The sequence below is a fragment of the Podospora pseudopauciseta genome, assembly GCF_035222475.1.
Source record: "Podospora pseudopauciseta strain CBS 411.78 chromosome 7 map unlocalized CBS411.78m_7, whole genome shotgun sequence".
Lineage (NCBI taxonomy): Eukaryota > Fungi > Ascomycota > Sordariomycetes > Sordariales > Podosporaceae > Podospora > Podospora pseudopauciseta.
The window spans coordinates 1,200,917-1,227,682 of record NW_026946667.1 but is presented as its reverse complement, the minus strand read 5'-3'; the positions used below and the strand labels follow the sequence as shown (position 1 = coordinate 1,227,682).

General features: G+C 51.6%; 8 protein-coding genes across 8 annotated transcripts; 3 read left to right on the top strand and 5 right to left on the bottom strand.

The window, feature by feature from the left end:
* Positions 1 to 835: 835 nt before the first annotated feature.
* On the bottom strand, positions 836 to 1,289 carry QC763_706935 (uncharacterized protein; the record flags this gene model as incomplete). Its single annotated transcript, XM_062915683.1, has 3 exons — positions 836 to 892; positions 988 to 1,155; positions 1,224 to 1,289. 3 exons carry the CDS (start codon positions 1,287 to 1,289, stop codon positions 836 to 838), a joined length of 291 nt encoding a protein of 96 aa, XP_062761672.1.
* A 1,305-nt stretch (positions 1,290 to 2,594) lies between these two features.
* On the bottom strand, positions 2,595 to 5,204 carry ADE12 (Adenylosuccinate synthase). Its single transcript, XM_062915682.1, has 7 exons — positions 5,111 to 5,204; positions 4,759 to 5,072; positions 4,567 to 4,663; positions 3,726 to 4,380; positions 3,487 to 3,667; positions 3,172 to 3,432; positions 2,595 to 3,110 (listed from the first exon to the last, which is right to left on the bottom strand). Exons 2-7 carry the CDS (start codon positions 4,790 to 4,792, stop codon positions 3,082 to 3,084), a joined length of 1,257 nt encoding a protein of 418 aa, XP_062761671.1. The 5' UTR covers positions 4,793 to 5,072; positions 5,111 to 5,204; the 3' UTR covers positions 2,595 to 3,081.
* Positions 5,205 to 6,072: 868 nt separating this feature from the next.
* QC763_0105740 (uncharacterized protein) lies at positions 6,073 to 7,685 on the bottom strand (the record flags this gene model as incomplete). The annotated part of the gene is made up of 2 exons (XM_062906453.1): positions 6,073 to 7,571; positions 7,628 to 7,685. 2 exons carry the CDS (start codon positions 7,683 to 7,685, stop codon positions 6,073 to 6,075), a joined length of 1,557 nt encoding a protein of 518 aa, XP_062761670.1.
* A 1,949-nt stretch (positions 7,686 to 9,634) lies between these two features.
* Positions 9,635 to 12,645, top strand: QC763_706910 (uncharacterized protein). The gene is made up of 2 exons (XM_062915681.1): positions 9,635 to 11,472; positions 11,530 to 12,645. Exons 1-2 carry the CDS (start codon positions 10,705 to 10,707, stop codon positions 12,070 to 12,072), a joined length of 1,311 nt encoding a protein of 436 aa, XP_062761669.1. The 5' UTR covers positions 9,635 to 10,704; the 3' UTR covers positions 12,073 to 12,645.
* A 623-nt stretch (positions 12,646 to 13,268) lies between these two features.
* Positions 13,269 to 15,646, bottom strand: QC763_706900 (uncharacterized protein). Its single transcript, XM_062915680.1, has 2 exons — positions 14,469 to 15,646; positions 13,269 to 14,404 (listed from the first exon to the last, which is right to left on the bottom strand). The coding sequence occupies exons 1-2, from the start codon at positions 14,988 to 14,990 to the stop codon at positions 14,003 to 14,005; spliced, it is 924 nt and encodes a 307-aa protein (XP_062761668.1). The 5' UTR covers positions 14,991 to 15,646; the 3' UTR covers positions 13,269 to 14,002.
* An 807-nt stretch (positions 15,647 to 16,453) lies between these two features.
* YKT6 (palmitoyltransferase) lies at positions 16,454 to 17,981 on the top strand. The gene is made up of 3 exons (XM_062915679.1): positions 16,454 to 17,122; positions 17,215 to 17,504; positions 17,599 to 17,981. The coding sequence occupies exons 1-3, from the start codon at positions 16,936 to 16,938 to the stop codon at positions 17,716 to 17,718; spliced, it is 597 nt and encodes a 198-aa protein (XP_062761667.1). The 5' UTR covers positions 16,454 to 16,935; the 3' UTR covers positions 17,719 to 17,981.
* Positions 17,982 to 19,906: 1,925 nt separating this feature from the next.
* On the bottom strand, positions 19,907 to 23,187 carry QC763_706880 (uncharacterized protein). Its single transcript, XM_062915678.1, has 2 exons — positions 21,399 to 23,187; positions 19,907 to 21,203 (listed from the first exon to the last, which is right to left on the bottom strand). Exons 1-2 carry the CDS (start codon positions 22,804 to 22,806, stop codon positions 20,482 to 20,484), a joined length of 2,130 nt encoding a protein of 709 aa, XP_062761666.1. The 5' UTR covers positions 22,807 to 23,187; the 3' UTR covers positions 19,907 to 20,481.
* Positions 23,188 to 23,410: 223 nt separating this feature from the next.
* On the top strand, positions 23,411 to 25,525 carry QC763_706870 (uncharacterized protein; the record flags this gene model as incomplete). Its single annotated transcript, XM_062915677.1, has 3 exons — positions 23,411 to 23,819; positions 23,909 to 24,765; positions 24,833 to 25,525. Exons 1-3 carry the CDS (start codon positions 23,795 to 23,797, stop codon positions 25,523 to 25,525), a joined length of 1,575 nt encoding a protein of 524 aa, XP_062761665.1. The 5' UTR covers positions 23,411 to 23,794.
* Positions 25,526 to 26,766: the final 1,241 nt, after the last annotated feature.

Below are 26,766 nucleotides of genomic sequence, written 5' to 3'. Positions count from 1 at the left end.
GCTGCCTATATATATACATACCCTACTTGACATTACGGAAGTAACATTTTGGTCCATTGATGAAAACATGTAAAAGCACAGGCCAATCAATGACTGTGGGATCAAGTTTTGACTACTACTGTGAGTGTGGTCAAGTACCTACCTTACCTACTGTATACATGTCATGCAACGTAACCTCATTTACCAATGGTGTGTGTTTCCCGAAGCACATTAGAAGAAAGAGAGGTCCTAACCTGTATTATTTGTGTAAAGAGATACATATGTGAAAAGTGACATCGAAAAAAAAACCTGTTCATATGATCTTTCAGCTGGTTCTGAAAAGCAGACTGGTGTGAACAACCTTAGGTATGCTTGTTTGCTGATTGAGATTATGGTACGTACGGAGAGTGTGAGTAAAGCAACCTACCTGGTAGACAAAAGTGACTACCTAGTTCATGTTTTTGTTAGCAATATCTGTATCAACAACAAACAAAACACCTCTGATCTGCAAAGCTCCTCACTCCCAGAAAACCCTATCAGGAGATGAAAACTCCCTGCACCCTAACCCCAGGGGGGGGGATGCCCGGTTAGCAAAAGGGGGGAGGGGGGGGATGCCAGGTTAGCTAAAAGGGGGGGATGCCAGGTTAGCTAAAAGGGGGGGAGGGATGCCAGGTTAGCAAAAAAAAAAAAAAAAAAAAAAAAAAGGGGGGGGGGGGGGAAGGGGTGCACAGCTAGAATTTCTTTTCTTTAGCCACCAATACATGAATGATTCTTCTGTTTATCGCGGCAGAAACATGCAGTTCAACTCCTGATTCTGTCTAATCATAAACACAGATCAGTCTAGTGTAGCTCTCATTCAATCTGAGGCCTCTTCAATCTTGTTTGTTAAGCCCCATTTCAGGCATTGCTCGGTCTGTTTCGTCAGGGTAGTTCAGGTAACTGGTATCTGTTCCTGTTGTTTACTGGCCTCTGCTGTAGAGACTATACACAAGTAGGCTCTTGACTTACGTTGAATATCTTGCAGAGGACATAATGGGCTCTCAACGAATTGGGGTCTGGGAGCGGAGGAGCACGCGCTGAGATGTCATGTTGTTTGAAAGTAACTGTTTGAGGGGCTCTCGACAGCGTCCCGCGGCCATAACCGTCGCCGAAGATATGTACGTGGTAACAATGAGGCTATCACCCGCTTCTTAGCAACCGAGACGTGATTACTGGTATTCTCTCTCATAGGTATCTTAGCTTACCTCAGGCTTCGGTTCAAACGCAAACTGAAACTTGTCAAACGCGTCATGGAAGAACTGAGTGGGCATTATGGCGTTCTCTGGCTTTTTGATGGTTTCTGGCCGCATGTGTTGTAGGTTGATAGTTCCAAAATATCTCCAAATTGCCCACCAGATGATCGCCGTTTTGCGTGTCTATAGGCGAGTTCACGTGGGTTGAAATACTCATATTGATAACGGGGTCACTACACTCACCTCTTCGGCATTGCTCTCGTCAAATTCCCCAAGGGCGAACGGGATTGATTATATGTGACGCGGCGAGGGGTTCCCATTCCTTCCCCACCTGCTCATGGGCGGACAGTTTTTTTTTGTAGAATTGCTCTTCATAGAACCCGCTTAGTACACAGCGGTGCCCATCTCTCTTCAAACAAGAAGTTCGAAGAGCTGCCTGCTCATTTCTGGAAGAGCTCTCGATCTCTGCCATATGGCGGTTCACTTCGTTTCCGAAGTCAGGATCCAATCCGTCTGTTATGACTAGGTTGCCGCAATGCCGAACTTTAAATAGGGTATAAACGTTAGTAATTTGCTTGATGAACACCAATGAAACTGGCTTGCCTGGCTTCAATATGGCATCCACCAAAAAATTCCTCAACTGCAGCAGCTTTTTGGGAGTGGCTGATGAGTCCACAATCTCCTGCATAAGAATTCTACCTCCTTCAAGAGGTAAATCCTGAACGAAGGCCTCTAGAACCTGCCTGGTATCGTCCATTTTCCCTCTGGGGATATAACTTCTCACAACATCGAGAGAATTGACCTTCAACGCCAACGCCCTCTCTCTTCTTATAACCTCCGAAACGGGGGTCAACTCGGAGTCTTTTGAGAACAAAGTAGGGTGACCCAAAGAACTCAATGAACTCGATTCGGCCACAATGTCTGCCGTCGAGACAAAGGGATGCTCTGAAATGGCGGCCATTTCTTCTGATCGATTTCACTACGAATGAATCAAATATTTGAACCATACTCGGGGAATTTTCTACCAGAGCAAAAACTTATCAATGATGGATGAATTTTAAGATTGGCTGGGCGTTGTAAGATTTCCGCCACCAAATACCCTAATCTTAGCTTCCCCAAGCCTCTCTTTCCGTCGCTAACTAGGTAACCTAGGTTGAGGTGAATCCGTGGCCAGAAGATGTGGAAAAGAAAAGAATTTGCTTCGCATGAGGCCATAATTCTGGCCAATGTGGAGACGGTAAGGTCAAACGAAGATATAGCTAGGTCAGTAGGTATCTACCGGAGGCTACGGCTCGTCTACAGAGTCGTTGAACCAGTCGTCAACCTACATAGCTTTCATCAGGTTTGTGGTGAAGCTGTCGCAATGTGCAAAATTGAAGACCTTGTGGCATACCAACTACGTGTGTTAAAAAGACGAAATACGAGAATATCTACCGTGTGTGAGTTACCAAAAAAAATGTTCCGTGGTCATCTGTTCTTGAGCTTAAATCGTATATCACAACCATACAACACAACCACCAAAAAGCCAACCAAGACCATCATCAATCTAAACCAGGGTATTTTTTAAAGGATATCTAAAAGCCTCTCGCCACCCCAAACAGTTTCCGCAGGGACGCCATGACTTTGTAAGGTAAGGTAAGGTTATGTACCCTAGGTATGTAACAGTAAACAAACAGGATTAAAAAAAAAGGGTGGGGGGGAGGTAACGCCGTTGCCTCCCATCATTTTTCTTTTTGCAAAACCCTCCCTTCCCTTCCTCTCTCTTTACCAAAAAAAGAAAAGCCAGAAAGAAAAGGGGAATCTATGAGTCTAACACTCTCTCCAAACATTCCGCAAACTCTCGCCGAAGCAGACATCTTGCTTTGCTTGCTTAAAGATAAATCATGTCGTCGCGCGCAGCTGGTGTCTCATGTCAGCATCTTCTAGGTAGACAGATAAGGGGTTCAAACAGGAAACTTACGGCCAGTACCGATCCACTTCACGGGGATACCAGTGAACTCCTCAATGAACTTGACGTACGCCTGTGCTTGCACGGGAAGGGCGTCAAAGGTCTTGACCGAGGTGATGGGTGTTTGCCAGCCCTCAAACTCCTTGTAGACAACCTCGAGAGTGTCAAGGTAGTCGAGGTCGGCGGGGAAGTGCTCGATGACCTCGCCAGTCTCCTTGTCCTTGTAGGCGACAGCAACCTTGATGGTAGGGAATGTGTCCAAGATGTCGAGCTCTGGAGAGGAATTGTTAGCCAACTAAATACCCTTGTGTTATGAAAACAACATACTGGTCAAGTTCCACGATGTGTAGTTGTTGATGAGCTGAGAGTATTTCAGCACGACAAGGTCGAGCCAGCCGCACCTACGTCTCCTGCCAGTAGAAACACCCCATTCACGGCCAATCTCCTGGAGCTTGGTGCCGGCTTCACCGAGGTCTTCGGTCTTGAAGGGACCACCACCAACTCTGGTCTAACAAGGGGGTCAGCACGACATGGCTCAGATCTGAATGATGGTGAGAGAGACATACGGTGTAAGCTTTTACGACACCAATAACCTCCTTGATCTGCTTGTAGTCGAGCGCAAGACCAGTAACGGCACCACCGAAACCAGTATTGCTGCTGGTGACGTAGGGGTAGGTGCCATAGTCAATATCCAACATCAGGGCATTGGCACCCTCAATCAAGAGGTCCCGTCCGCTCTTCTGGGCCTGATCGATGAAGTTGGGGCCGTCGCAGACGAAGTTGGGAAGCAGTTTCCTGTACTCACGGAAGCGGGCAATCTCCTCCTCAACGTCGTACTCGAAAAGCTCGCCAAACTGCTTCTTATACCCCTCGGCCAGAGTGCGCAGCTTCTTCTCAAAGACAGCCTCCTTGAAGATCTCGTGAACCCTGATACCCTTCCGGCTGGCCTTGGTGGCGTATGATGGGCCGATGCCGCGGCCGGTGGTGCCAATCTTCTTGTTTCCTTCTAATTGAGCCTCCTCCGCCCTGTCGACGGCGGCGTGGAGTGTGAGGTTGACATGGGCGCGGTCGCTGATGAGGATCTTCTCGCGGACGTGCTTCAGACCCTTCTCCTCGAGCGCATTGAGCTCCTTGAAGAAAGCCTCGACGTTGACGACGACGCCGGAGCCGATGAGGTTCTCGCAGTTGGGGTTGATCAAGCCTGATGGGAGCAGGTGGAAGCTGTTGGCAGAAAACACAAGTGTCAATTCGCGCGTCGTCGGATAGCAGTAATAGTAGTAGTCAGGGGCATAGAGGTATCTCCGTACTCGTACGAAACGCCATTGGCACTACACAAACAGCACCGTTTCCGTTAGCAACTCGGAACTCATTCCACAACAGCAATTGGTTCACCATTGAGTGACTTACACAACTGAATGACCAGCATTGTGACCTCCAGCAGCGCGGGCGCAGATCTGGGCCTTCTGGCAAAGGATATCGCTGAGCTTGCCCTTGCCCTCGTCACCTACAGTTCAAGGGTTAGGGTTAGCGACAGTTCCGACCGCAAATTTTCGTCTGGCCGTAACGGTGGTCCAGACGAAATTGACATTATTGACATACCCCATTGGGAACCAAGAATAATGGTAGTCGGCATGGTGATTCGTTCCGTAGGCAACACTGCTTGCTTCAGTCGTTGGGGAGATTCAGAGGGGAAACACTTCAGGTGTCGTTGTTTTTGCGATTCTTCAATGGCAGCTTGAATTGAGGCGAGGCGAATTGAGCGCGGGGTTTTGTGGTGGGGTCTGCCTGAGTCACTGAATGTGGGAAATGCTTACCGTACGGTAACAAGAAAACTTGGCAGCTGTAAGTAGATTCCGGGGTAAATGGAGACGTAATTCTTTTGCTATCGAATAGCGTGGGTGTTTTGAGGTTTACTGTGACACCTTGATAAATATGTTCTCGGACCCCCTGTCTGTGTTGAATATTTACATGCCATGGCGGTTGGGGGCAAGCAGCGCAATTGCAACGGCGGGGCAATCCGTTGCGATTCAAACGGGCCGCGAGGCAGAAAAAGGGTTGCGATTGAGGGGCAATCCGAGCGGCAGGCGAGTCCATTAAATCCCTCTGCGGTGGCATTTCGTCTCACCATGCCCTCCGAAACCGGGTACATGTTCATGGCTGAGAGAGGATTTCAGATGGTATCATGATGTAAGCTGGTTCTCTTCAAAAAGCGTCACATGTTGTTCCTCAACCGATATTTACCTGCCATCATGTCGCACAAACAAACCCAACTGGTTCAAACTACGTAACCTCTTACACAGGAGATACTTCTCTCCGAGTCCCATAGTCTTGGCAAACATGACATCCTGAAAGAACTGGCCAATTATGGATTCATTCTATCATCATCATTGTTATTAGCCCGGCCGATTTTCTCCCAGTTAATTCATTCGATATGAAGACCAACGTGAACAACACAACGTCCTGTTGAAGGGAAACTGAGCTACCTTAGATCATACCCACGGAAGCTGTGACCTTGGTACTTGGTGTCCCTGGAACTTGACGAGGGCCTCGCAGTTCAACCTCTGCGGATATCCTCAAACACATCTCGTCGAAATCTTTCTGCATCTCACGATACTATATCATGGTTAGAAAGCACATGCCTCAAGAAGACTGTACCATTCATCTTGGGGCATTTCTATCCAACAGGATCTTACATACGCGCATCATGTGCCTTACATACAACGTGAAAGAGACATCCAAGAGTAATGCAAAGGTAAAGCGGATGAGTAAATTCCATAATTATATTCAAAAGAATGACGATATGTACAATCTGGTCAACTGAAGCCAGACAGCCCACAAGCCCACCCCAACACCGAGATCTCGTCATATCATGGACTCATAAACACACCTTGAACAGAAAAAGCCCGACATAATCTATGCCCTCCTCCTCCTGCTGACCCTAGCCTGAGCAGAAGCAGTCTCCTCAACCTCACCCTCCGTCGACGTAGCAACACCCGCCTCAGTGGCCGTCGGCCCATCCGTAACAGTAGCAGTATCCGTCCCTGTCGCCACATCCTCCGCCGTGGTTGTTGTACCCATCAAAACATCCGTCAACGTAGCCGTGTCACTCTCAGTCGAGCCCAGCTCCTCTGTAACAGTCGTAACCAAATCAACACCCCCCTCATCCGCCAAATCCGGATTCGCAGCAATAACCCCCGGCGGAATCACCGGCTGTCCCAGATTCAACCCACCGCCACCACCGACCAACACCCCCATTCCCGCCTGAACCAACTCCTCCAAACTCCCAAACAGCTGCCCATCAAACCCTACCCCCCCCAGACCTAGCCCCGTATTCCCCAGGCCCAACTGCAAAGCAAGGCAATTACCCTGCAGACTAGCCAGCGTGTCGACAAATATTTCTTTTTGCCCTGGCAAAATAATAGCTGCTGGGTCTGCCAGCACCAAACCCAGCGATGACCCGAACGTCGGGGCAGTGATGCCGAAGGGGAGGAGGAGGGATTGGTTCAGGAGGTGGGTGAAATCGAGGTTGTCGTTGTTGGGGAGGGAGGAGAGGTCTGCTGGGAGGTTGACGAGGTTGATCTGGCGAGGGGAGTTGCCACGGGGTTGGGGTGAGGGGGTAGGCTGGATCAAAGAGCCGAGATCGAGGGAGGAGGCTGGCTGTTGAGTTGGACTGGGGGAGATGGGGGAAGAGGTCGGTTGGGCCGCGTTGTTTGTGTTGTCTGGGAGGGTGGTGGTCGTGGGGAAGAGGGTTGATTCCGATTCGAGGGAAGCGGTGGTGTCAGTTAGAGAGGAGGGAGGGGTGTCTGCTTGTGTCAAGTTGTTGTTGTTGATGATGATTGGACTGAGGTTTAGGTCTGGAATGACAGAGTTGACTGGGTTCTGGGAAAAGTCCGTCACTGGTGTGGGGGTAGGAACAATGGTCATTTGCTGGGAGTCGGTGACCATGATCAGTAGCTCCTTGTCTGGGAAGCCGTTGTCGATACGGAGCTGGTTGAGAAGGTAGCGGTTGTTGATTTTGTTTGGATCTCGTTGATCTAGAACGTTTGTTACACAAATAATGACGCAGTTCTGGGGGGAAGAAGTTAGTAGCACACTTGAGTAGTACCGAAGAGAACATACCACGTGTGGGAACTGGGCCCTGAAATGATTGATACGAATGTTGGTTTTGATTGTCTCAAGCTGAATAGCCAAGGCGAATTGTGATCCGATCAGCGCCGCCAGCTCTAGCTCAGCAATCCGAGCAAGTTGGCTGATGGCGCTGCCAATGAGAACATTGAGACCTGCCCCAGGAAGGATGATGTTGTGATTCCCGAGGGGAGGAAGAATGGTGTCAAAAAGAGATCGCTTCTCATCGTTGGTAGCGTTCTTGAGCTTCCCCCTTGACGTTGTGCTGTGGTCAATAGGGGCCGGCGCTGTTGTTATCTATCAGCAAGTGGGCTTGAACAAGTACAGGGCTTGGAAGACTTACCTCCTACCACTGACGAAACCAAGCCTGTCAGGGCTGTAAGTGTTTGTCGAAAATGCATGTTGAGAATTAATTACAAAGTAATATGAAATGAAGCAATGCCTTTTGGCAATTCAGCGAACGTCCTGTCAAAAAGGCGTATGAGAGAATAGAATAGCAGCCACATGGGCGTCTGTACCCAAGCAAGCTGGGGTAAGGTGAACAGCCAACCGTCTGGCAATATGGAGGAAATGTGTGAGTATCTCGACAAGCTTGGGGTTGAACAAGGAAAATCGTATTCGTATTGGGAATATATACTTATAAGCATATCAACTATCTCAGCTTTGAGAACTGCGTCATTGTGGTGCCCAACTTCATGACTCTCAGATGCCAAATGGAGGACGAGGTTGAAGAGCGCGAGTGGACACTGCAAATATCTCCTTCTCTCAGAAGTCAGACCACCAGGCGACAAGCTCAGTGTGGTGGTGAGAGAAACACATGGTGTTTAGTATGAGAATAGGCTTGGCTGGGGTGGCGGCGTGCTGTAGTTGAGCTTGAAACGAGTCTTGGCGAAACTGATAAGATGCCAGTCAGTATTAAATCGATCAGAGCACGGTAGTGGTGAGACGATTCAGTGTCTTGTATCCGCAGGTCGATGATTCAGTTGTCTGAAGGCGCGCGTTTGCCATAAGATTTCAACTTGAATATCATAGACTTCCAGCTCAAAGTCGTATATGTAAACTTGATAAGTCGAATACTCGCCTCGTTTCCCATAGCCCAGACGGAGCCTTTTCATCATTTGAGCAGCACTGTACCAACCTAGAACCTCTTGTGTTCTTTCGCCATCAGCTAAAAGTTCAAAGGAAGAGACCCTGATGGCTGCACAGACCAGCATCTGCCGTTTTACGATTCAGACCCTGAGGTTGGACCAATCAGAACGCAGGAATTACACGCAGATAGGGTCCATGATCAGACTCTCAAACACAGCTCGAGACACCACGCACGCAACATTTTGACAGCAAGTCTGAGGGGTGCCTTGACATTGCAAATTAGAGACCCAGAAGTGGAAGCGCCGTTGCTCTACGTTCGTGCGTCCGTTGGTGCGTCTTCTTGCCTTCTCATGTACATTATTGGACGGAGGGATATGATGCAAACGAATAGGTATCCAACACAGAACAATGGCTGATGAGCCTCAATGGGCTGCTGATAAGTGCCATTCCGCATCAAGATGATATTGTCATCTGTGACATAACATCGGTTTTCGGCACAGCTGGAATGGAAGGCCTCATTGTTCGTCGATAGACTAATAAAAACATCGGTCAGAACAGCGTGGGGCCGGCCCGAATGTGGAGCAGGACAAGATAACGAGGACTTCAACAACGGAAGTCGGTCAAAGACGGCGCCGGATATGGAGACCCGGAGATCGGTTTCAATGTCCGGGCCACCGGCCGGTGCTGTCACGGAGCCGCTATTATCTCATAGTTTGCCTTTGACCGTTGGCAGACGTCTGATAGAAGATCCCCTGCTTGCCGATCGCATGGTCATTGATTGTGTAAGTGGCGGCGCTGAATCAACCCATAGAGATCTGCAACCCAGTGTTTTCTGTGCTATTCTCATCAGTGTCTTCCATATTGGCGCCACCAGCACACCTGCCGGTGTTTTCTTCTGACCGTAACACCTCGACCTCGAGGTTCGTGTACGGACTACGGATTTGGTGGAAGGCGCGACTCATGAACTGGTTCGTGGCGTGGGTCGTCCCAAAGTTTGACATCTGATGAAGCTTTTCGCGGACGGACGGGATTCCATCTCAAACGAAAAACGCGCCAAGGGATTCGCCGCCGCCCTTGACACTTGCGTATGCAGTGGGCGTCCATGCAGAGCCCCGGAAAAGCGGGCGGGAAAGACTGTTGTGCGCTCCTGCAGCAAGTGTTGGGGATGAGTGGGGAGGAGGGCGGTCAAATGGCGGCCTGTCTTTGTAGTTTTTGTTGAATTGAATTGACGAATAGAACGTGCGCAATAGGCACCTCGGCAGATACATCTGGCACAAATTGGTGGGATGGCAACACAAGAGAACCCTGATGAGAAAGTCTTCCAGACTCGCATCGCGACTTTTCCAGCTTCATCCCATTAGCAAGGGTCCAAAATCACATGTGATCGGTCAGTATCTTATCGCAACACATCTTTTGTGGACATCAATGTCTGGGATGTCTGGTCGGCGGCATCTCGTTCGTCTGGAAGCACCCGCTTTTTCGGCTCGCAGTCGGCTAGAGCCTTGAAGGGAAAGCGTGCCAGGAGGCTGGATCGAGCCCGGGCTCGAGATTCACTCCACTTGTCCCTCGGTGCCTGCTCGATCTTGCCTCCACTGTCCAGATCCGCATCATCCGAACCTTCACTTGTCATTGCAAATTGCCATCGCATCGCTGGGTTTGGCGGGATGAGCGCCTGTCGTTCGTAGCCTCCGCCGCCACCGGCCTCTCCATTTTTTGAGTTTCTCAGGCATCTCCAGACCCTTGGGACCCTGAAGCGCTAGTGCCTTAGGTTCTCAAGGTGACATTCTGCAGTGCCAGTTTGCGTGCCGCTGGCTCGCTGGGTCCCCCTTTGGCTTGCGGCAGGGCGACATTCTTCCGTCAAGATGTGAGACCCTTGATGGCCGATCTGTTGTTGGCTGGCTCTCCCTTTCCCAGCTGGAGCTGGATGCCAACCCAGGGCGGCCTAGGTAAGAAAGTAAAAAGCCAAAAAAAACAAAAAAAAACAAAAAAAAAACATAATAATAAACAAGAGAAATCCCGAGCTCTTTCCCGGCACTCCTATCTCCTCTCTTGCTATCGCACCAGCTGGGGGTTCTCGACTCGTGCTGCTCCTGTCTTTTTTTCTTCCACTTTCATAAAGTGGTCCCCGCTGTGTGTAAGGACCCCTGTCAGTGTGACGTGCAGATTGGCGGGATCGCAAAAAAACGTTGGGAAAAGCAGAGCAACAGCAAGCAGTCGTGGGTAACAAAACGAACCGCCCGCCCGCCGCGTGTTCTCCCTCACTCCAACTGCTCACCATCACTCGATTCCTCTTTTTTGTCAGTTCACCAGACACATCAACTGACGCCCACAATGATCTCCTTCGACTCCGCTGCCCTGGGCCTGCCCGACTGGTCCCTCTTCAAATTCCCTCCCCCAGCAGACGCCGGCTTCATTCCCCCACCACCGCCCGGCACCACCTCTTTTGCTCCTCCCTTCGAGATCCCCGACCACATCTACCAGGCCGTCCTCGACCCCAAGGTCCCTCTCACCATCGCCGCCGTCTATGCCGTCTCGGCCAAGCTCCTCAATGCCTACAACAAGTCCACGGGCAAGAAGCCCTGGGGCATCAGCAAGACCCTTCCCTTCAAGTGGTTCGTGATCGCCCACAACATCTTCCTCGCCGTCTACTCCGCCTGGACCTGGTGGGGCATGTTCAACGCTCTCCGCCGCACTGTTGTCAGCCCTCTGGGCCCTACTGGCGTCTCTGGCTTTCTCGACTCCATGTGCCAGATCAACGGCGAAAGTGGTGCTGGTAACGCTATCTTCTGGGACGAGGCCGCTGGCTCCTGGCAGACCTTCACCGCTGACGGCGTCATGGTCGCCAGCGCTGAACCCAGCCGTTATGCTGCCGGCCGCATGTGGAACGAGGGTCTTGCTTTCTACGGCTGGTTGTTCTACCTCAGCAAGTTCTACGAGGTCTTTGACACCCTCATCATCCTCGCCAAGGGCAAGCTCAGCTCGACCCTCCAGACCTATCACCACGCTGGTGCCATGATGTGCATGTGGGCTGGTATGCGTTACATGTCGGTTCCTATTTGGATCTTCGTGTTCTTCAACTCCTTCATCCACGCCATGATGGTAAGCTTCACTCCAAAACATGACAGAAAACGAACAGGAAAACTGACCGTATTCTAGTACACCTACTACACTGTGACCGCTTTCAACATCCGCGTCCCAATGTTCATCAAGCGCTCTCTCACCTCGATGCAGATCACCCAGTTCCTCGTCGGTGGTTCCGGTGCAATGATCCACTCTTTCATCTACTACACTATCCCCGTCATGGCTGGCGAGTCTGTCTCTGCTTCCTCCGCCGCTGCCAGCGCTTCTGCCGCGGCCAACGCCTCCGCCGGTCTCGTTGGCAGCATCAAGAACTCTTTCGGCCGCCAGGTCACCCCTTGCATCACCTCCAGTGGCACCACCTTTGCCATCTGGCTCAACGTGTTCTACCTCACCCCCTTGACCTACCTTTTCGTCTCTTTCTTCATCGAGAGCTACCTCCGCCGCAGCAACGCCCCCGCCAAGAACGTCAAGAACAGACGCCTTAGCAACAGCGTCGCCATTGCCGAGAAGGCCGGCTGGGAGGCTGCCAAGAACGTTGAGCGTGAGGTCTATGGCGAGAGCAACGAGGGTGCTGCCAAGAAGGGCAAGAACGGTCGTGTCCTCCGCAACAGAAACTAGATTGTTTTTGATGGAGTACGACGAGATGAATAGAGCTTATCGGCATGGTTCACAAGTGCCTTGTAGGCATGCCACATTTGGAGCAAACACATCTTTTGATCTTCACTTGAAAGAAGAGTGTTTTCATCCAGCATAGCGAAGCGGTGTATGTCTTGGGCAGCTAGAATCGTGCTTCACTCTGCCATAAGAACATAGACAAGACGAGAACAAAAAAGGGAAAAGGGAAAAAGAAAAGAGACAACGACAAAACGAAAGCATTTAAACCGGTGTTGGGTCGGGAATTTTTAGCGACTTTTCTTTTTGGGTATTGGAGATGAGCTTCGGCTCATTTCTCAACTTTGTATATATTAGCCCTCTTTTCGGTCTCTCATTCATTGGGGTTTTGGGATCATTCATGCTTTCTTTTTTTGAGTTCTTTTAAGAGAGAAAGATAGAAGAATGCTTCTGACACTGGGTTTCAAAAGAGCAAAGGGAACACTGGGAATTTTTAAGGGAAGGAAGGCATCAAGGGAGGCAATATTTGGAAGAAATAAAGAATTATATAAAAACATACCTGGTTCCATTGACTTGTGGGAAACATGTGGCGTTCGTGACGAAGAGAAATTGATGGTTGACCACGAGAGGGTAGGGGAAGTAGGCACAATATCTTCTGACAGCTTCTGGCAAGTGGATTATGTACTCTCTGAGGGACATATAGAATACTCGGGAGACTCGGGACCGGAATGTTCGGAGGAGGAGGATCTGAGTACGGTATATACTTGCATCTTACTCCGTACATACATACAGCTCATCAGTGTAATATGTTGGGGCTCACTCACTTTTCTTACTGTAATCAAGATGTGTGTATGACGTCGAAAACCACCCCAACAACAGACCAAAACAACAAAGATTGGATGGAAATTTGATTTATGAGTCGGAATACAACACACGACAAAAAAATATGAAGCTGAAAAAAAAACCCCAGGTCTCGGCATGTTTTGGTGGTACTACTTTACGATAACTAAATCGATAAGATCCGAGGAGGGGTTAGTCACTGACTGCATCAACCCAAATTCCCCGCACTTTGATCGAGATCTCCGGTGTTGCCGTCGTCGCTGGGAGGGGTTCAGCACCACCACCCACAACGCAAACAACAATTTCATAGAGCACATTCGCATCTCACGACAACACACACACCACAACCAAATGTAGTTTTTGCGCCTTCAAAAAACATTGTATTAACAACCAGCCTCCATTCTAAAGAGAACCGGTAAAAACATCTGAAGCTCTCAGGACCACACCACTCCAACAACTACTACTCACATACACCCACCATATTCTTCTTCAGCTCATCAAAACCCCAAAGTAAAATAAACACAACGCCGGCAATCCCCCATTAATCCCCAATCAATGCAGTCAAACAAAAATGCTTCAATGAAAAAAATACAAGCCAACTCCTAGAGCGCCTTGCTAAAAAAATGTAAAGCCAACTCCCATGAGAATGAGCCAAAAAGCCAAAAGCTCGAGACAAAACAACGACAGCAACAAAATGCAAACAGAAAAATGGCCATGCTCAAAACTGTCTGACCACCTCAAAGGAAAAAACAAATCTCTCAAACCCTCACTCACAAAGAAAATATGTGTGTCGATGCATCGCCGACCACCGGGTATCTTTCCTCCTGTATATCATAGAAAAAACAGAAGGAAAAGAAAAAATCTCTTTAGGGTTCTCCCCCCATTCCGTAGCTGAGACAAATGCCGTGTCTCCATTTCCTACTTGTCGAATCCCACAAAGTCTAAAGTTCTCTATGATTCGTGCTGTGCACTGTTCTCTCTTGTTGTTCTAGTGGACGTGTGAAATCTGTGGTCGTCTCTCATGTCGGCGATTTGCCTGATTACTCTTCCTCAGGGTGGCGCAACAAGGTAACAAACTGATTAAAAGACCGTTCGTTTAAAAGGTGCTCCAATTCCAGTCTCTGGGAACACTGTGTGCCACCTCGGCCACGCGAGCTTGAAGGGGCCTCATCAGGCCAGGAGCGATAGCGGCGACTGGGGCAGCGGCGGTAGGGGTGACGGGTGTCTCGGGAGCGTTGCCTCCATCAGATGAACCCCTGCTGGAGGACTGGCTGTTTGCACGACTGCGCCATGCCCTGAACTGGTTGAAGCAGTGAGCGCAGGCGCGGCTGGGAACACCGCGAGGGTTGTAGTTGGCGTCCTGATCAAGGGGGATTTGATAGTCGCTGTGAGCGCCGCAGAAGATGTTGCCGCAGCGCCGGCAGTGATGTCTTCTGGTGAACGTGTTGAAGGACTTTTTGCAGGTCGCGTGATCACAGATAAGTGCGTCCTGGTCCAACTGCAGGAACAATGTTAGAATCATCTCAGGTGCGCAAAAGGTCCGATGAATGGGTGTCGCATACCTTCCAATGTTTCCGGGTGGGGGTGCCAGTCGGATTGGGAAAGAGGTCCAGATTCCAAGTTCCATCGACGTATTTGGCGCTATCGCCAGTAGACCGTCTGGTCAAACCCAATGACGCGCTCAACCCTCCGCTCAACCCACCAAGGCTCATGAAGCTGTTGCTGTGACGCAATAGTTCCTCCTCAGGAGACTCAGGCTCAGGTTCCGACTTTGGTCGCGCCGGAACCTTGGATGGAAACTCGGTCGGGCGCAGCACAGCCGGTACGTAGAGCGGCCGGATTTGGCGCGTCATGTAGTTCTTGGGCGAAGTCGGCGAGTTGCCGGATGTGCTGAGCGGCGACACCTGGGTATTTTGCTGCGTGGAAGGCTGATAAGGAGTTGCGATCGGAGCCAGCTGAAAGCCAGAGTGCTGCTGAGCACGATAAGGTTGCTGCTGCTGCTGCTGCGGTTGCGAGTAAAAGTGGTGGGCTTGGGGCTGTTGTTGCTGAATGGGCATCTGGGGCATTATGAAGTCGGTCGCCATGATTGCTGTTGATGCAGAGATGCGGTGCAGCAGACTGTGGGGGTCAAGAGGACCGTGGAAGAGTTGGGGAAAGCTGGTCGTAAGGGATTCGCCCTTCGTACGCCGCCTTCGCAATCAACGTGTAATTCGACCCCGGAAAAATAAGGTTGAATGGTGCTTATCGAAGCTTCGTCGATATGCACTCGGGAGATAGAGGCAGCTGGTGACAAAGATCGATATTGGGGGGGGTCGGTCGAATAATGCAGTTGGCAACTAGCGGGAAGAAGCCAGGAGAAGTTTCCTTGTTGGTCGCTATCCGTCGTATGTATGGGATTGTTCAGAACGGGAGGCTGAAGGTGGGAGTAACAAAGGCAGGCTGGGGAGAGAGAGAGGCTGTCCTTCTTTCTTATTATGGATTACGAACACCACATGTCGCTTGGAGATCTGGCAGCGCTTGGTGAATCGGACAGAGGGGAAAATGGGTGAGAAGGGTCCATTAATTCTGGATCCGAAGCAGAAGCAGCAACTGTGGACCGTCCAGGAGCAAGGAGCAAGGAGCAAGGAGTAAGGAGCAACGGAGCATTCAGATCTCTCGGCCTGGGCAAAGAGCGGTGGACCCAAAGTTGAGTTGCAAGGAAGGCACATCCGCTCGAGACAACCCTGGAACCCTGTCTAGGACACCCATGAACGGCAAGTGCTCTTCTGCTTCTCCGCTGCCGTGCTTCTTGGCCTTTTAAAAGCCCAACGGCGGCAGCGCATTGTTCGACGCTGGCTGCAAAGGTAGATTTCGTGTAACCGCGATAGACTGCCTCCCCTTATCATGAGTAGTGTTGAACACGACGATACGATGACGACTCCCTATCCCTCGCCGACAGCTCAGAGCAACGGACTCGCACGAGCAGTAACTTTGACAACTTGACAGCCACCACTAACAGAGCGCGGACGAGTGGCGGCAACCGTTCGGGGCCCTTGTGGGATGTCCAAGCTTTCGTGCCCGGCAGGTCAAAGTCGCACTGTGATACGTACCCACGTAATTCCGGCTCATTCACCAGTCGCATGAACCTTGACCCTTGTGTTTCCATGAGGTCGAGGCCCGGCTATGCTTCTTGCCTCCTTCGTTTAGAAGGATAGCCTGTACTTCGAGTTTCGCTGACTCGGCACGATACGACCTGAGCCAGGTTGCCTACCTTCCATATTTTACTTTGGAACTGTCAATGGTTTCGAAGTCGGATGGTGGACATTTTGAACAAAGCCGATACAAAGCTTTTGGGATTGCAGGTCAGGAACACATGTGATTATGGGATGGGAAGATATGACTGTGTGTGGCTGGGTGTCAGCAATTCAAAGATCTAGATAAGCCATGGGACATCAGTTCATATTGCTGAAACGGACAGTTGCATGCCAAGTGATAATACAAATATGCATCTAAACCATCTTGATAGGTTCAGAGAGCGCGGCCCTCTAGCCTCGGCCGGCACGGGAAAGCTTTTCGCCGAGGCCAGCCTCAGGACAAGGCCACACGGGCGGTCAGCGGTCGACTGGCTGTGGCAGGGTAGGCGCTGGCGGTTGGTTCAGTCCTGCAACGACATCATCAGCCGCAACCCCTTCAATCCCATCCGTTACCAAAGAAACAACGGAAATTCTGCCACGACTACGACGACACCAAACAATAAACAATAACACATCCCACCGAGCCCCCGAGTGAACCAACAGCCGGCGGCCTCATCCGTGCTCCGACGACACATCCCCGAGTCTCCACCTGCCCCCGCGTTCTGCCACCTTTGCACCGCTTCCAGGTTCCTTGCCCACACAGAGAAAGGCCGAACACTCAACCCTCCCATATCGGTCCCCTAACCCCGACGACACACATTCCCAGCATTACGTATCCCGGTGCTGGCGGGCGATAGACAGCGCTTTGCTCCACTTTACACCACCGGCTTCACACAACAGCAGACAAACAGACAAGATGAAGCTCTACTACGTCGGCGTGCTGGACAACACCAAGTCCCCCGCCATCCAGCTATGCGCCGAGCACGAGCTCAGCGAGTTCTCTCGCTTCACGCGGGATGAGTATGGCAAGTTCATGACCATGATCAGCAAGACGGTGGCGGAGCGGACAAAGCCTGGGCAGAGGCAGAGTGTGGAGGAGCAGGGTATGTCTTTTTTTTTTTGTTTTACCTTTTCGATACCAAAACCGACAAGATGTGCATGTATGTATGCTAACGGCGGTTGAAATGCGTTGCAGACTATGTCGTCCACTGCTACGCCCGCTCCGAAGGCGTCGCCGGCGTCGTCATCACCAAGGACTACCCCCACATCGCCGCCCACAGCGTCCTCTCCAAGCTCATGGACCAGTTCCTCTCCGAAGTCCCACTATCCACCGTCCAGGCCGCCAAGAACAACGGCGATGTTTCCTTCCCGGCGTTGAAGGACTATCTGAACAATTACCAAGACGCAAACAATGCGAGCAGCATCGCCAAGATCCAGCAGGAACTGGACGAGACGAAGATTGTGTTGCATAAGGCTATTGATAGCGTATGTGTTGTCCCTTTCTAACGTGGGGGTTGGGGGTCATCAAGTCGGTGAAGAAAAGAATGTTCTGCTGACATGTGCTTCTATGTTTTTTTAGGTCCTGCAACGTGGCGAGAAGTTGGATGACTTGGTGGCCAAGAGCTCTGATTTGAGCGCGCAGAGCAAGATGTTTTACAAGTCGGCTAAGAAGCAGAATTCGTGCTGTTTGGTTATGTAATGGGGTGGTATGGGTGGCGCGGTTAAGGCGGTTTATTTGATACCGAGGTGTGAAAGGGGGGTGGATTGCTGAACAAAGGGAACAAGACATATGGGACAGATCTTTATTGAAGAGTCAAGCAAGCGGGTTTGAAGAAAGGTTGGGGGGCAAGACTACTTTGTCAACTTTATCTAGGGAGTTTGGGACTGGTTTATTAACCGTTGAACGGGGGGAGTTTGTTATATTCAAGTAATAATTAGGATTGCTGCTTTGTTTGCACCTCGTTCAGGCGTTCGTTGTTTTGGGTCTAAAGTCTATTTGATAATGTGCCAAGAGATGACACAGGGGCTTTGTATGTATTGACAGATAGTGTAACTGGATCCTTGGGTAAGTGGCAAATCCCGAGACATACCATGCGTCTACATGCTGAATAACTACAACCTAATCAGAGCTAAATGCTGTCACATCACGTACGCCATTATGACTCATAAGCTCACACCGATACTATGCGCACCTTGTATCATGTCATGCTATGAGTCTCAGCGCAGGTCAGCCTCGCAGCGGCCATCATGTGTTGTCTCGAGCTGAGCTGAGCCTCGCCTGATGGAGATAAAGATGCCTCCCGATACGAGAATGTATGCATGTATGTAGGTATGTATGCATTTAAAGATGATATCCACTGCGTAAGGATTTACCCGCGCAAGTTTTCGAAACTGTTACCTAAAGGCATATTTTCGTTTAAGCAGGCCAGCGTTGCAGTGCATAGTATGTTGTATGTCTTTTTCATTTGGGGACCCCCCTTGTAAAGCACCAGAAACGGTTATCCGTGGGGAAATGACGCGCGAGAGCCGCGAATAATCCTTTTCCCTAATCTAGATGTTTGAATCTGGGGGATGATGATGCTAAGATTTGTTTGTGTGACGTTGATGATGATGGAGGATCTGCTTTTAGTTGAGGGTTGGTTATGCGAGTGATAGAGAATAGGCGGACGATCTATCAGTGGGAGGGAGATCTCTTGCTGATTGCTCGTGTGCTCTGCCTTTGGAGAATGGAGAAAACCTGGAAGGTTTGGGCACTGTGTAGCAGAGTGCCAAGAAGTGGATAGGAAAGCGGGCGGGCCAGCCGGCGCGGTCATCAAATTCGGGAAACGGCATATAACCTGGAAATGATTGGCTGAGAGGTAAAAAAGGTTATCGCAGAATGGTGATTGGTTGGAGGGATGAGTCCGAGGTCGGTAAGAAGGGTCGGATGTGAGGCGGGAACGGTTCCGGTCAGGTTATTGGAAAATAGAGGTGCTGATGGTATATATTCAAAAGGCTATCTCTAAATTGTCTAGATTTTTGAAAGTTGCAATTTCATTCCACTGTTGCTTGTGACGTCTTGCCTCATTGACGTTGTCTTTTACTTTACTGAGATGTTCTTGGCTACCTATTTCGCCGTTTCCTCGGGGAGTTTGACTCGCACTGGGTCTTTTTCTCTGTCACATTTGTAATTCAATTCCACCACCCAAACAAACACGGCGCTTGTTCATCGGCGTGGATTCCGGCTACTGTACCTAGAAAGGAATTTTGAGTCTTCTCAACATCTTGTCTCCTCTCTCTCTGCTCATATAGGCCTTCTAACCACAATAGGTTTGTTGTTACGTCATGCCCGACCAACCACATCTCTCCACAGGGGGGGTCGTGGCCACTCAGATGTTCGGTCTTACACAGAAACCACCAAGCAACCTACCGGTTGATTGTTGACGCGCAGTAGTCTTGTTTGCTGTCTTGCTGGAGGTAGGTAGTTTGGGGGGGGCGAAAGTTCGTTCTGTGGGTGAGAAGCGTTCTCAACGGTAAAGGGTGAATGTCGGCGAGCTCCGATGCAACCCGCCGCCCACGCTTTTCTCTCGCTGTTCGCTCACTGCTTGTCATTGTTTCGGTCCGGCTTCGGTTGATGGCGGGGTGGCCGGTGAGCGCGGGGTCATGTTACACAACCTTCAGCCCCCATCCCCCTCCCTTTCCCGCGCTTCGAAGCCACGGTGAAGGGGGAGCGGGTTCGGGTCTAGCACAGTGGAGCGGGGCTTTGGTAGGAAGGAGGCTGCGGATGTGGGGGTGACATATCGGAGTTAATCGTCGCCGTCATAAACATGTCAGCCCTTAGGCTTGGCACGCCCGTATCTTCATGAGAATCAGGCAAGTTTGGTCGCGAGCAAGAGAGCGATAGACTCTTTTGCCAAGGGAGGGACAGGAGTAGGGAGACCTGTTCAGCAGCTCTTGTCTGCTACGACACAGAAGAGCAAAGAAGCCAACATTTTCACTCTCGATGTATCTCCATTGGTGCGCTTTGAGCTGTCAACAAAAGAAGCAAAACAGGACCACTCCAGAGAAAGCGAGAAACTTGGCCTCTCTCTTGCAGAGACGATGTCGATGCCCTGCATACGCAAACAGGCAGATGCTGCAGTTGGTCTCTAGATACAGAAAATAGCCCCGCATACATCATCAATATCACCGCCGCTACGATGGCTTTAGCTGGATCATGATCAGAGCTGTCACTTTTCTGTCATGTCTTGGCCAGAAGAACTTGGTCGATCAGTCAGCCTTACTGAATTCGGGCACACCATGGCGTCGTTGAACCGGATCTGCTTGCTTCCATCGGTGGTGCTTTGTTGGAGGGATCATCCCATCATGTTCCCGTCAGCCTCAACCGCAACCCACGTTCTCGGCTACAGCTCCCACCACTTCCCAACTGCCGGTTGATCTTTTTCGAGGAATGTTGGTTAATCTCATGAGCTTCCCAGTATCGTCATGGCATCTCCCATCTTCCGCTCTTGCCACCCTCCTTGAGAACCACTTTCAAGCCCTCGATGACCATTGCCTTGTCGACCGCTTTACACATGTCGTAGACTGTCAGGGCAGCGGTTGACGCAGCTGTGAGCGCTTCCATCTCCACGCCCGTTTTGCCATCACAAGAAACTGTTGCCGTAATCTCAATCGCGCCTCCCTTGTTCTGGCCATTGGTTTCGTCTTCAATGTTTGCTTCCACAGGCGCCAGCTCGACCTCGGCATGCGTCAGAGCAATAGGATGGCACAGCGGAATGAGGTCCGGCGTCCGTTTCGCCGCCATGATGCCCGCTATCCTCGCCACTCCGAGCACATCTCCCTTTTTCATTTGATTCTCTTTGATAAGTCTGAGAACCGCCGGGTCCGAGAAGTACACAGTACATTTGGCTGTGGCCACGCGTTTTGTGGGCGTCTTGTCTGAAATCGAGACCATATGGGCCTCTCCAGAAGAGGTGACATGCGTCAGTTTCGGACCTTTGGAATCGTTGTCCTTGCCATCCTGACGGAACTGTCGAGATGTGCTCGTGAAGAGGCGTAGCTGCTGGAAACCAGAAGTGCTGCCAGAGCCCGGGACCGGAAAGCCGCTGAGAGGTGCTGGTCCCTTGTTGGTAAGGCTGGTACTTGGCGCGAAACCGATGTGATGATGCCACCGAGAATGGTGCCGCTGAAACGTGGCTGGCGGATCTACGCTTGCTCCTTAGCCAAACTTGTCCCTGTTTGAACCAAGCACAAGCAAAGCCCTGAGCGTTGTGGGGAGGTAGGTAGGTGGTTCAAGATGTATGTCATGCCTCATATACGACTTTTATGTACCATTTTCCCACTCCAAACTCCAACCAGTGCACAGATGCCGGAAAGAAAGGGGAGAGAACCATCACCCACCGATCAGTATCATAGGCCTATTTTTCATATGCTCCAGCTCGCCAAGGCCAGCGTGCTTTTCCTTCTTCCGCTTTACAGCCATACCAATCACGTTGAGGAGCTCCTCAGAGTTGGGTACCAACAGCTGTGATGATTGTTTCAAGCCGTCCAGGGCAGTTTGCTTCAGCAACTCCAAGGCTTCCTCGTCGATTGGCTCGCCCCCGTTCACCTTTCGCAAGATGTCTCTTACGGAAACCTCGGCATTCCCAAAGAGGCACACCTTCAGGTTGCCGTCACTGGTGATCCGGAGCCTGTTGCATGTGCCGCAAAAGTTGTGGGTCATGCTCGTGACGAACCCAAGCTTGCCAACAAAGCCTGGCACCTGGAAGGTCTTGCTTGTGTCGTTCTTGTGGCCCGCCTCCCTTTGAAGGTCCGGATACCGGGAGCGGATCAGATCCAGCATCTCTTGGTAGCTGAACATCTTGCCCTTGCTCCACTTGTTGCCGTCAAACGGCATGTACTCAATGAAGCGCACCTCGACATCCTTCTCCCGCGTCATTTCCACAAATGGCAGAATCTCCCGGTCGTTCACCCCGCGCATGATCACACAGTTGATCTTAAACTTGATGCCCGCGCCCGCGCGGTTCAGCTCGAAAATGCGGTCGATAGTCTTCTGTACGGCGCTGAATCCCGCCCGCCGCGTCATCAACTGATACTGCCATTGGTCCAGGGTGTCGAGAGACAGGTTTACTCCCGTCAAGCCAGCCTCTACCATGGCGTCCAGTTTGCGGTGGAGCGATAGGCCATTGGTAGTGAGGCAGAGCTCGCGAAGGCCCTGGGCTCGCAGGGCTCCGATCTGCTGCATCAAAGGCACAATATCCCGCCGCACAGTGGGCTCGCCTCCCGTCAGACGAATTTTGGTAACGCCCTGGGACACAAACAGAGACGAGAGCATCACAATTTCGGGGGTGGTGAGGAGCTCCTTCTGAGGCGAGAGGGGCACACCCTCTTCAGGCATGCAGTATAGACATCGTAGGTTGCATCGCTCAGTTACGGAGATGCGCAAGTAGTCGTGCTGGCGATCGAAGTTATCCGTGAGGAAATCGGAGAAGGGCCTGGCCTCGCGGATGCGATCCTTGCGAGAGCTCGATGAGGGCGGGGGCGTCGGTCCAATAACCCGGGAGCCGCGGTCAGCAGGGCTGGGGGGCAGTCGGTGTGATGATGGAGGTTGAGGAAGAGGTTCGTCGACAGCTGGTGACGGCGCAGGCGAAGCAGAAAACGTCTGGACCCCTTGAAAGGGATGGGCGAGAGTCGCCGACGCAACACCTCGAAATTGTGACGGAGTCGTTCGGGGCCTTCTATTCGTCGTTGGCGTATGCAGCGTCCCGAGCCGGATGCGCTGGGACAGACAGCGCGCAACCGCACCCATAGTAGGTAGGTAATAACTAAAAGTGTGAGTTGAAGGCTGACTGACTGCTACTACCGGTATTCTGTCAGGGTGTTTCTGCAACAATGAGAAGGGTGGCGGGGCACCATGGCCAAGTTATGTTTGTTCCCGTCTGGAGGTGGACTCGGTCCGCGCCGACTCCGCGGAGACTGGTGGGTGAGAGTGGTGACGGAGTGACATCAAGTTTGATCCAATAGATATCTTACAGATATCGATACGGGACATGTATCCAAGATTAACGAGAGGCCAGCATGCCGATTCAGGACCTGGCATCTGGCATCTACCCTTGACGATGCTTGGCTGCTGCTGATGACTGACATTTCCTTGTGTGACTCAGCAACTCCGTCGAGGGGAAAGAGTTCCCTTCATCGCCTCCTTCCCCCGCCAAAATGGCACAAGAGTGAAGAGACAGCAGGTGCATTCGGCAAAAAGCGGGTCACTGCGGACCGGCCCCAGATGCTCGGATGTCGGCGAGAACCAGAGGTCCAAGCTTCTCGTAGAAAAGGTCCCCGCCATTTTTGGCAGCCTCTGTCCACCGGTCGCCTGGCACGGAACGTCAGGCACGCCGCGTTCATGAATTTTTTGGTCCAAAGTACCGGCCCAGCCAACGACGCGACCAAGTACCCAGTACCTCGTCCCGAAAGCAACACCACTATCACCACCTCCGGACAGGATTGTTAATAGGCTATCTCCATACGAGCAATCGTACATACTCCCTCGCTCAGCCCTCACGGCCGTGCAGTGTTTGCTTCCCACTTTGGTGCTCGAGCAGCAGCCACGCATCCTGCGACTTGCTTACGCAGTGTTTCCATCAGCAACAGCAACATTCAGCGATCAGGTCCTCCCGGCTACCTGCCTACGCGTTGCATGATAATATCTACTACTTACTACCTAGCTATACTGCACGGACGGAAGGTGTGAGGCCATCTCTCTCTCGATTCTCCCTCTCTATCTTAAGAAGAATATCAACATGAAGTTCTCCAGGAGCCTAAAGTGTGAGTGAGTGTGTGTGTGTGTGTGTGTGATATGATGCTATACCTATGTCAACCATCTGGACGCAGGGCTTCGCTGACGCCGCCAATAGCATCATCGCACTCTGTCCCCAGTCCAGACGGCCAACATATTGCGACTCTTCTCTCATCCCTTGTCCATATCAGAGCCGTCCGCAGCCCGGAGGTTGTCAATGTGATCAAACTGCCCCAGGACTTTGCCGGCCCCATTCTCGGTTTCCAGTGGTCACCGTCATCACGCCTGTTGCTCATAGCTGGACCTGAACAAGTTCGCGTTGTTTCTGCGCTTGACAGCAGCTTCCATGCTGCCATCCGAACCGCCTCTGTGCCCGGCACGAAGCCAGCTTATGTTGGCTTTGGTGCCTCAGATGCCGAGGTCTGCGTGATCTCGTCATACGGCCTGAAGTTCTCTCTGTTCGATCTCACCTCGTCTAGGTCTGCCGAGATCAACACCCCCAAAGTTTTTTCTCCTTCGTCCGCTTCTAGATGCTTTTCTTTTCGGCCCCAAACACGTCATCTTGCCTTGCTCTCCAGAATCTCTGGCAAAGACCTAATAAGCATTCACTCATATCCGACCAGAGAGTTGCAAAGGTCATGGGCTCCTGATACCATTGATGCCCAGGGAATTACATGGAGCCCCGACGGACGATGGCTTGTCGTCTGGGAATCAGCTGCGCAGGGACACAAAGTAATCTTTTATACGTCAGATGGACACTTGTTCAAGACCTGGTCAGGCCCTGCGAATCCTTCATTGGAGGACAGAGACTACGCCATTGGAGCCGGCGTCAAGGCGCTTCAGCTGTCAGCCGATGCCCGTTTCCTAGCTGTTGGCGATTGTAGTCGGTCAGTGTGCATTTTCAACATGGCTTCCGTAACAGAGACTATGCGCCTTCGTCATCCAAAGTCTGTTGCTTCCACAGAGACACTCCAGGTGGGTACAGCAATCACTACACCGCACCTCCACGTGAAGGGGCCTTCAACTGACTCGCATTCTATAGGTCTGGCAAGAGCAGATCGGCGTGTCGCAAACTGGCCCTATCATGCACACCTTCTTGCGGACTACGCAGGTCATCTCCCCGGCGCCCCGGCTGCAGGACAACTCAGAGCCTGTGTCGGGCTGTGCGGCCATCTCATTCGATCCCACGTCGGCACTCGTAGCCACACGGCTGGAAGACTCACCCGGCACGGTCTGGATCTGGGATCTGGAGGCCGCAGAGTTGCGTGCAGTGCTGCTCTTCCACGGGAACATCAGCATCCTGTCGTGGCATCCTCATGTTGCCGAGACACTTCTCATTCGATGCGAGGGCGAGCAATATAATGGCATCGTCTTTGTGTGGGACCCTCTCTCAGAAGGGCCTCGATCAGTTGACTTTTCCCAACACCTCCCTGGACTCAAAACAAGTGGCAAGCCCCGGGCCTCGTGGTTAGGGTCTGGTATGGCAAATGGTCCGTCGCTCTTCTTCTCAGACGCCCAGCATTACGTACTGGGTTGTCTGATTGAACTGGACGAAGTTGCACCTCCGTGGGCCAGCCACCACAGTCCGGAGCCGAGCTACGCAGCAGAGACACGGGAAGAGTCGCCGCTCGAACTGGTTCCGGCAGAACAGGACGGCCCAGACAGGGCCAGAGCCGTTGAAGACAACGACGATGATTACAGCGAACTAGAGGACACCTTTGTGCACAAAAGGTAGAACGTCATCGCATCACTTGCACTTCGGTATTTGCCTGAAACTTTATGCCTTGGGGGGCAAGACAGTCAGTTGTGCAAACTTGAGTTCGATCCCCCCCTCGCCAGCCGAGAGCATACAGGGCTTGGCGAATGATCCCTACGACCCAGGAACCTGGATAGCTGCCATTGGGCGATGCGGTCCGGGGAAGCCTGCCGTGAGTCAGTAGCCGTCTGACATGTCGGAACTCGACGAAGCTTCATGCAAGCCTCAGCGGATTTGGACAGCTCAAGTCCAAGCCAACCTTCGAGTCAACGGCACCGGGGCGACCACTACGTTTAGAGGAAACCTTGTAACATCGACGGGTGACAAGGCAGGGCGAAGTCCTACGGCTTACACGCGGTGTTACACTACTGCCAACGTCACCATATTGCTTTTCTCCTACCGATCTATTCTCGAGGGGGTGGGACGCCTACTCTTCACCTTTCACGGGCGAAAGCTATTGCTCTCCGCAGGCGCTAGCTCAGTGTCCTCGCAGCAGCTCCGCTTCAGTTTGTCTTTTAGAAATGTTTGCTCTTCAGACTACTGTTAATACCCGCAGCAACTAGCAGCGATTGGGATCCTAAGGTGGGGGGAGGCTCAATGTCTCAGTCCCTATTCTGTTGGGGCTGCCCTTATTTGACCCGGAAGTAACTAGGCGCCGTCATGGTGTTCTTACAGGATTCCTGCAGCGTTATCACAGGTTTTGTCCATGGGGAATCTTCAACAGCACCCCATGCAAGGTTTTACCCTTGGTTCAAGCACGCGGTTGTCTTCGCCACAAACTTCAGAAGAATGTACCGAGATGTATCCGTATCTTAGCCAGCATCGGGAACTCACATAGCGGTGTGAGCGGGGCATGCTACGGCTGTCTGCGGGCTGCTGTTGAGGGTGGCGTTTGACTTCAAGCCTGGGTTGACTCTCTGTATGGTGACGCCTCCCACATTCAGCCACAGCTTCTCCGCACAAAGAACGCCGGGGCAGGTCCTCGAACCCTGGCTGTGTTCCCCAGGGTTTAGCACACGAAGGACAAAACGGCACCTACACCATGTAACGTTATAGGTAGCTTGTATGTGACACCGCCATGGCTTTTGAGCGCCTGTCATCCAGGCCTGTCAACTACTGTCAACTATCTTTAGTGTTACCACCTACCTGGTAGTTGGTTGACGGGGGTGGTTGGCTCGATTCACCTCGTCTCCTGGACGAGAAGTTTCACACCTTCTGCC

Excerpts from the sequence above, each read along its gene's own strand:
- ADE12 (XM_062915682.1), bottom strand. The coding sequence starts at position 4,792 with ATGCCGACTACCATTATTCTTGGTTCCCAATGGG. Across the intron at positions 3,668-3,725 it reads GTGTCGTAAAAGCTTACACC|ACCAGAGTTGGTGGTGGTCC; the intron begins GTATGTCTCTCT and ends CCCCCTTGTTAG. Across the intron at positions 3,111-3,171 it reads GAAGTGGATCGGTACTGGCC|CTGCGCGCGACGACATGATT; the intron begins GTAAGTTTCCTG and ends ATGAGACACCAG.
- QC763_706910 (XM_062915681.1), top strand. The coding sequence starts at position 10,705 with ATGATCTCCTTCGACTCCGCTGCCCTGGGCCTGCCCGACTGGTCCCTC. Across the intron at positions 11,473-11,529 it reads CCTTCATCCACGCCATGATG|TACACCTACTACACTGTGAC; the intron begins GTAAGCTTCACT and ends ACCGTATTCTAG.
- QC763_706900 (XM_062915680.1), bottom strand. The coding sequence starts at position 14,990 with ATGGCGACCGACTTCATAATGCCCCAGATGCCCATTCAGCAACAACAG. Across the intron at positions 14,405-14,468 it reads CCACCCGGAAACATTGGAAG|TTGGACCAGGACGCACTTAT; the intron begins GTATGCGACACC and ends TTGTTCCTGCAG.
- YKT6 (XM_062915679.1), top strand. The coding sequence starts at position 16,936 with ATGAAGCTCTACTACGTCGGCGTGCTGGACAACACCAAGTCCCCCGCC. Across the intron at positions 17,123-17,214 it reads GCAGAGTGTGGAGGAGCAGG|ACTATGTCGTCCACTGCTAC; the intron begins GTATGTCTTTTT and ends AATGCGTTGCAG. Across the intron at positions 17,505-17,598 it reads TGCATAAGGCTATTGATAGC|GTCCTGCAACGTGGCGAGAA; the intron begins GTATGTGTTGTC and ends ATGTTTTTTTAG.
- QC763_706880 (XM_062915678.1), bottom strand. The coding sequence starts at position 22,806 with ATGGGTGCGGTTGCGCGCTGTCTGTCCCAGCGCATCCGGCTCGGGACG. Across the intron at positions 21,204-21,398 it reads TAGGCCTATGATACTGATCG|ATCCGCCAGCCACGTTTCAG; the intron begins GTGGGTGATGGT and ends GAGCAAGCGTAG.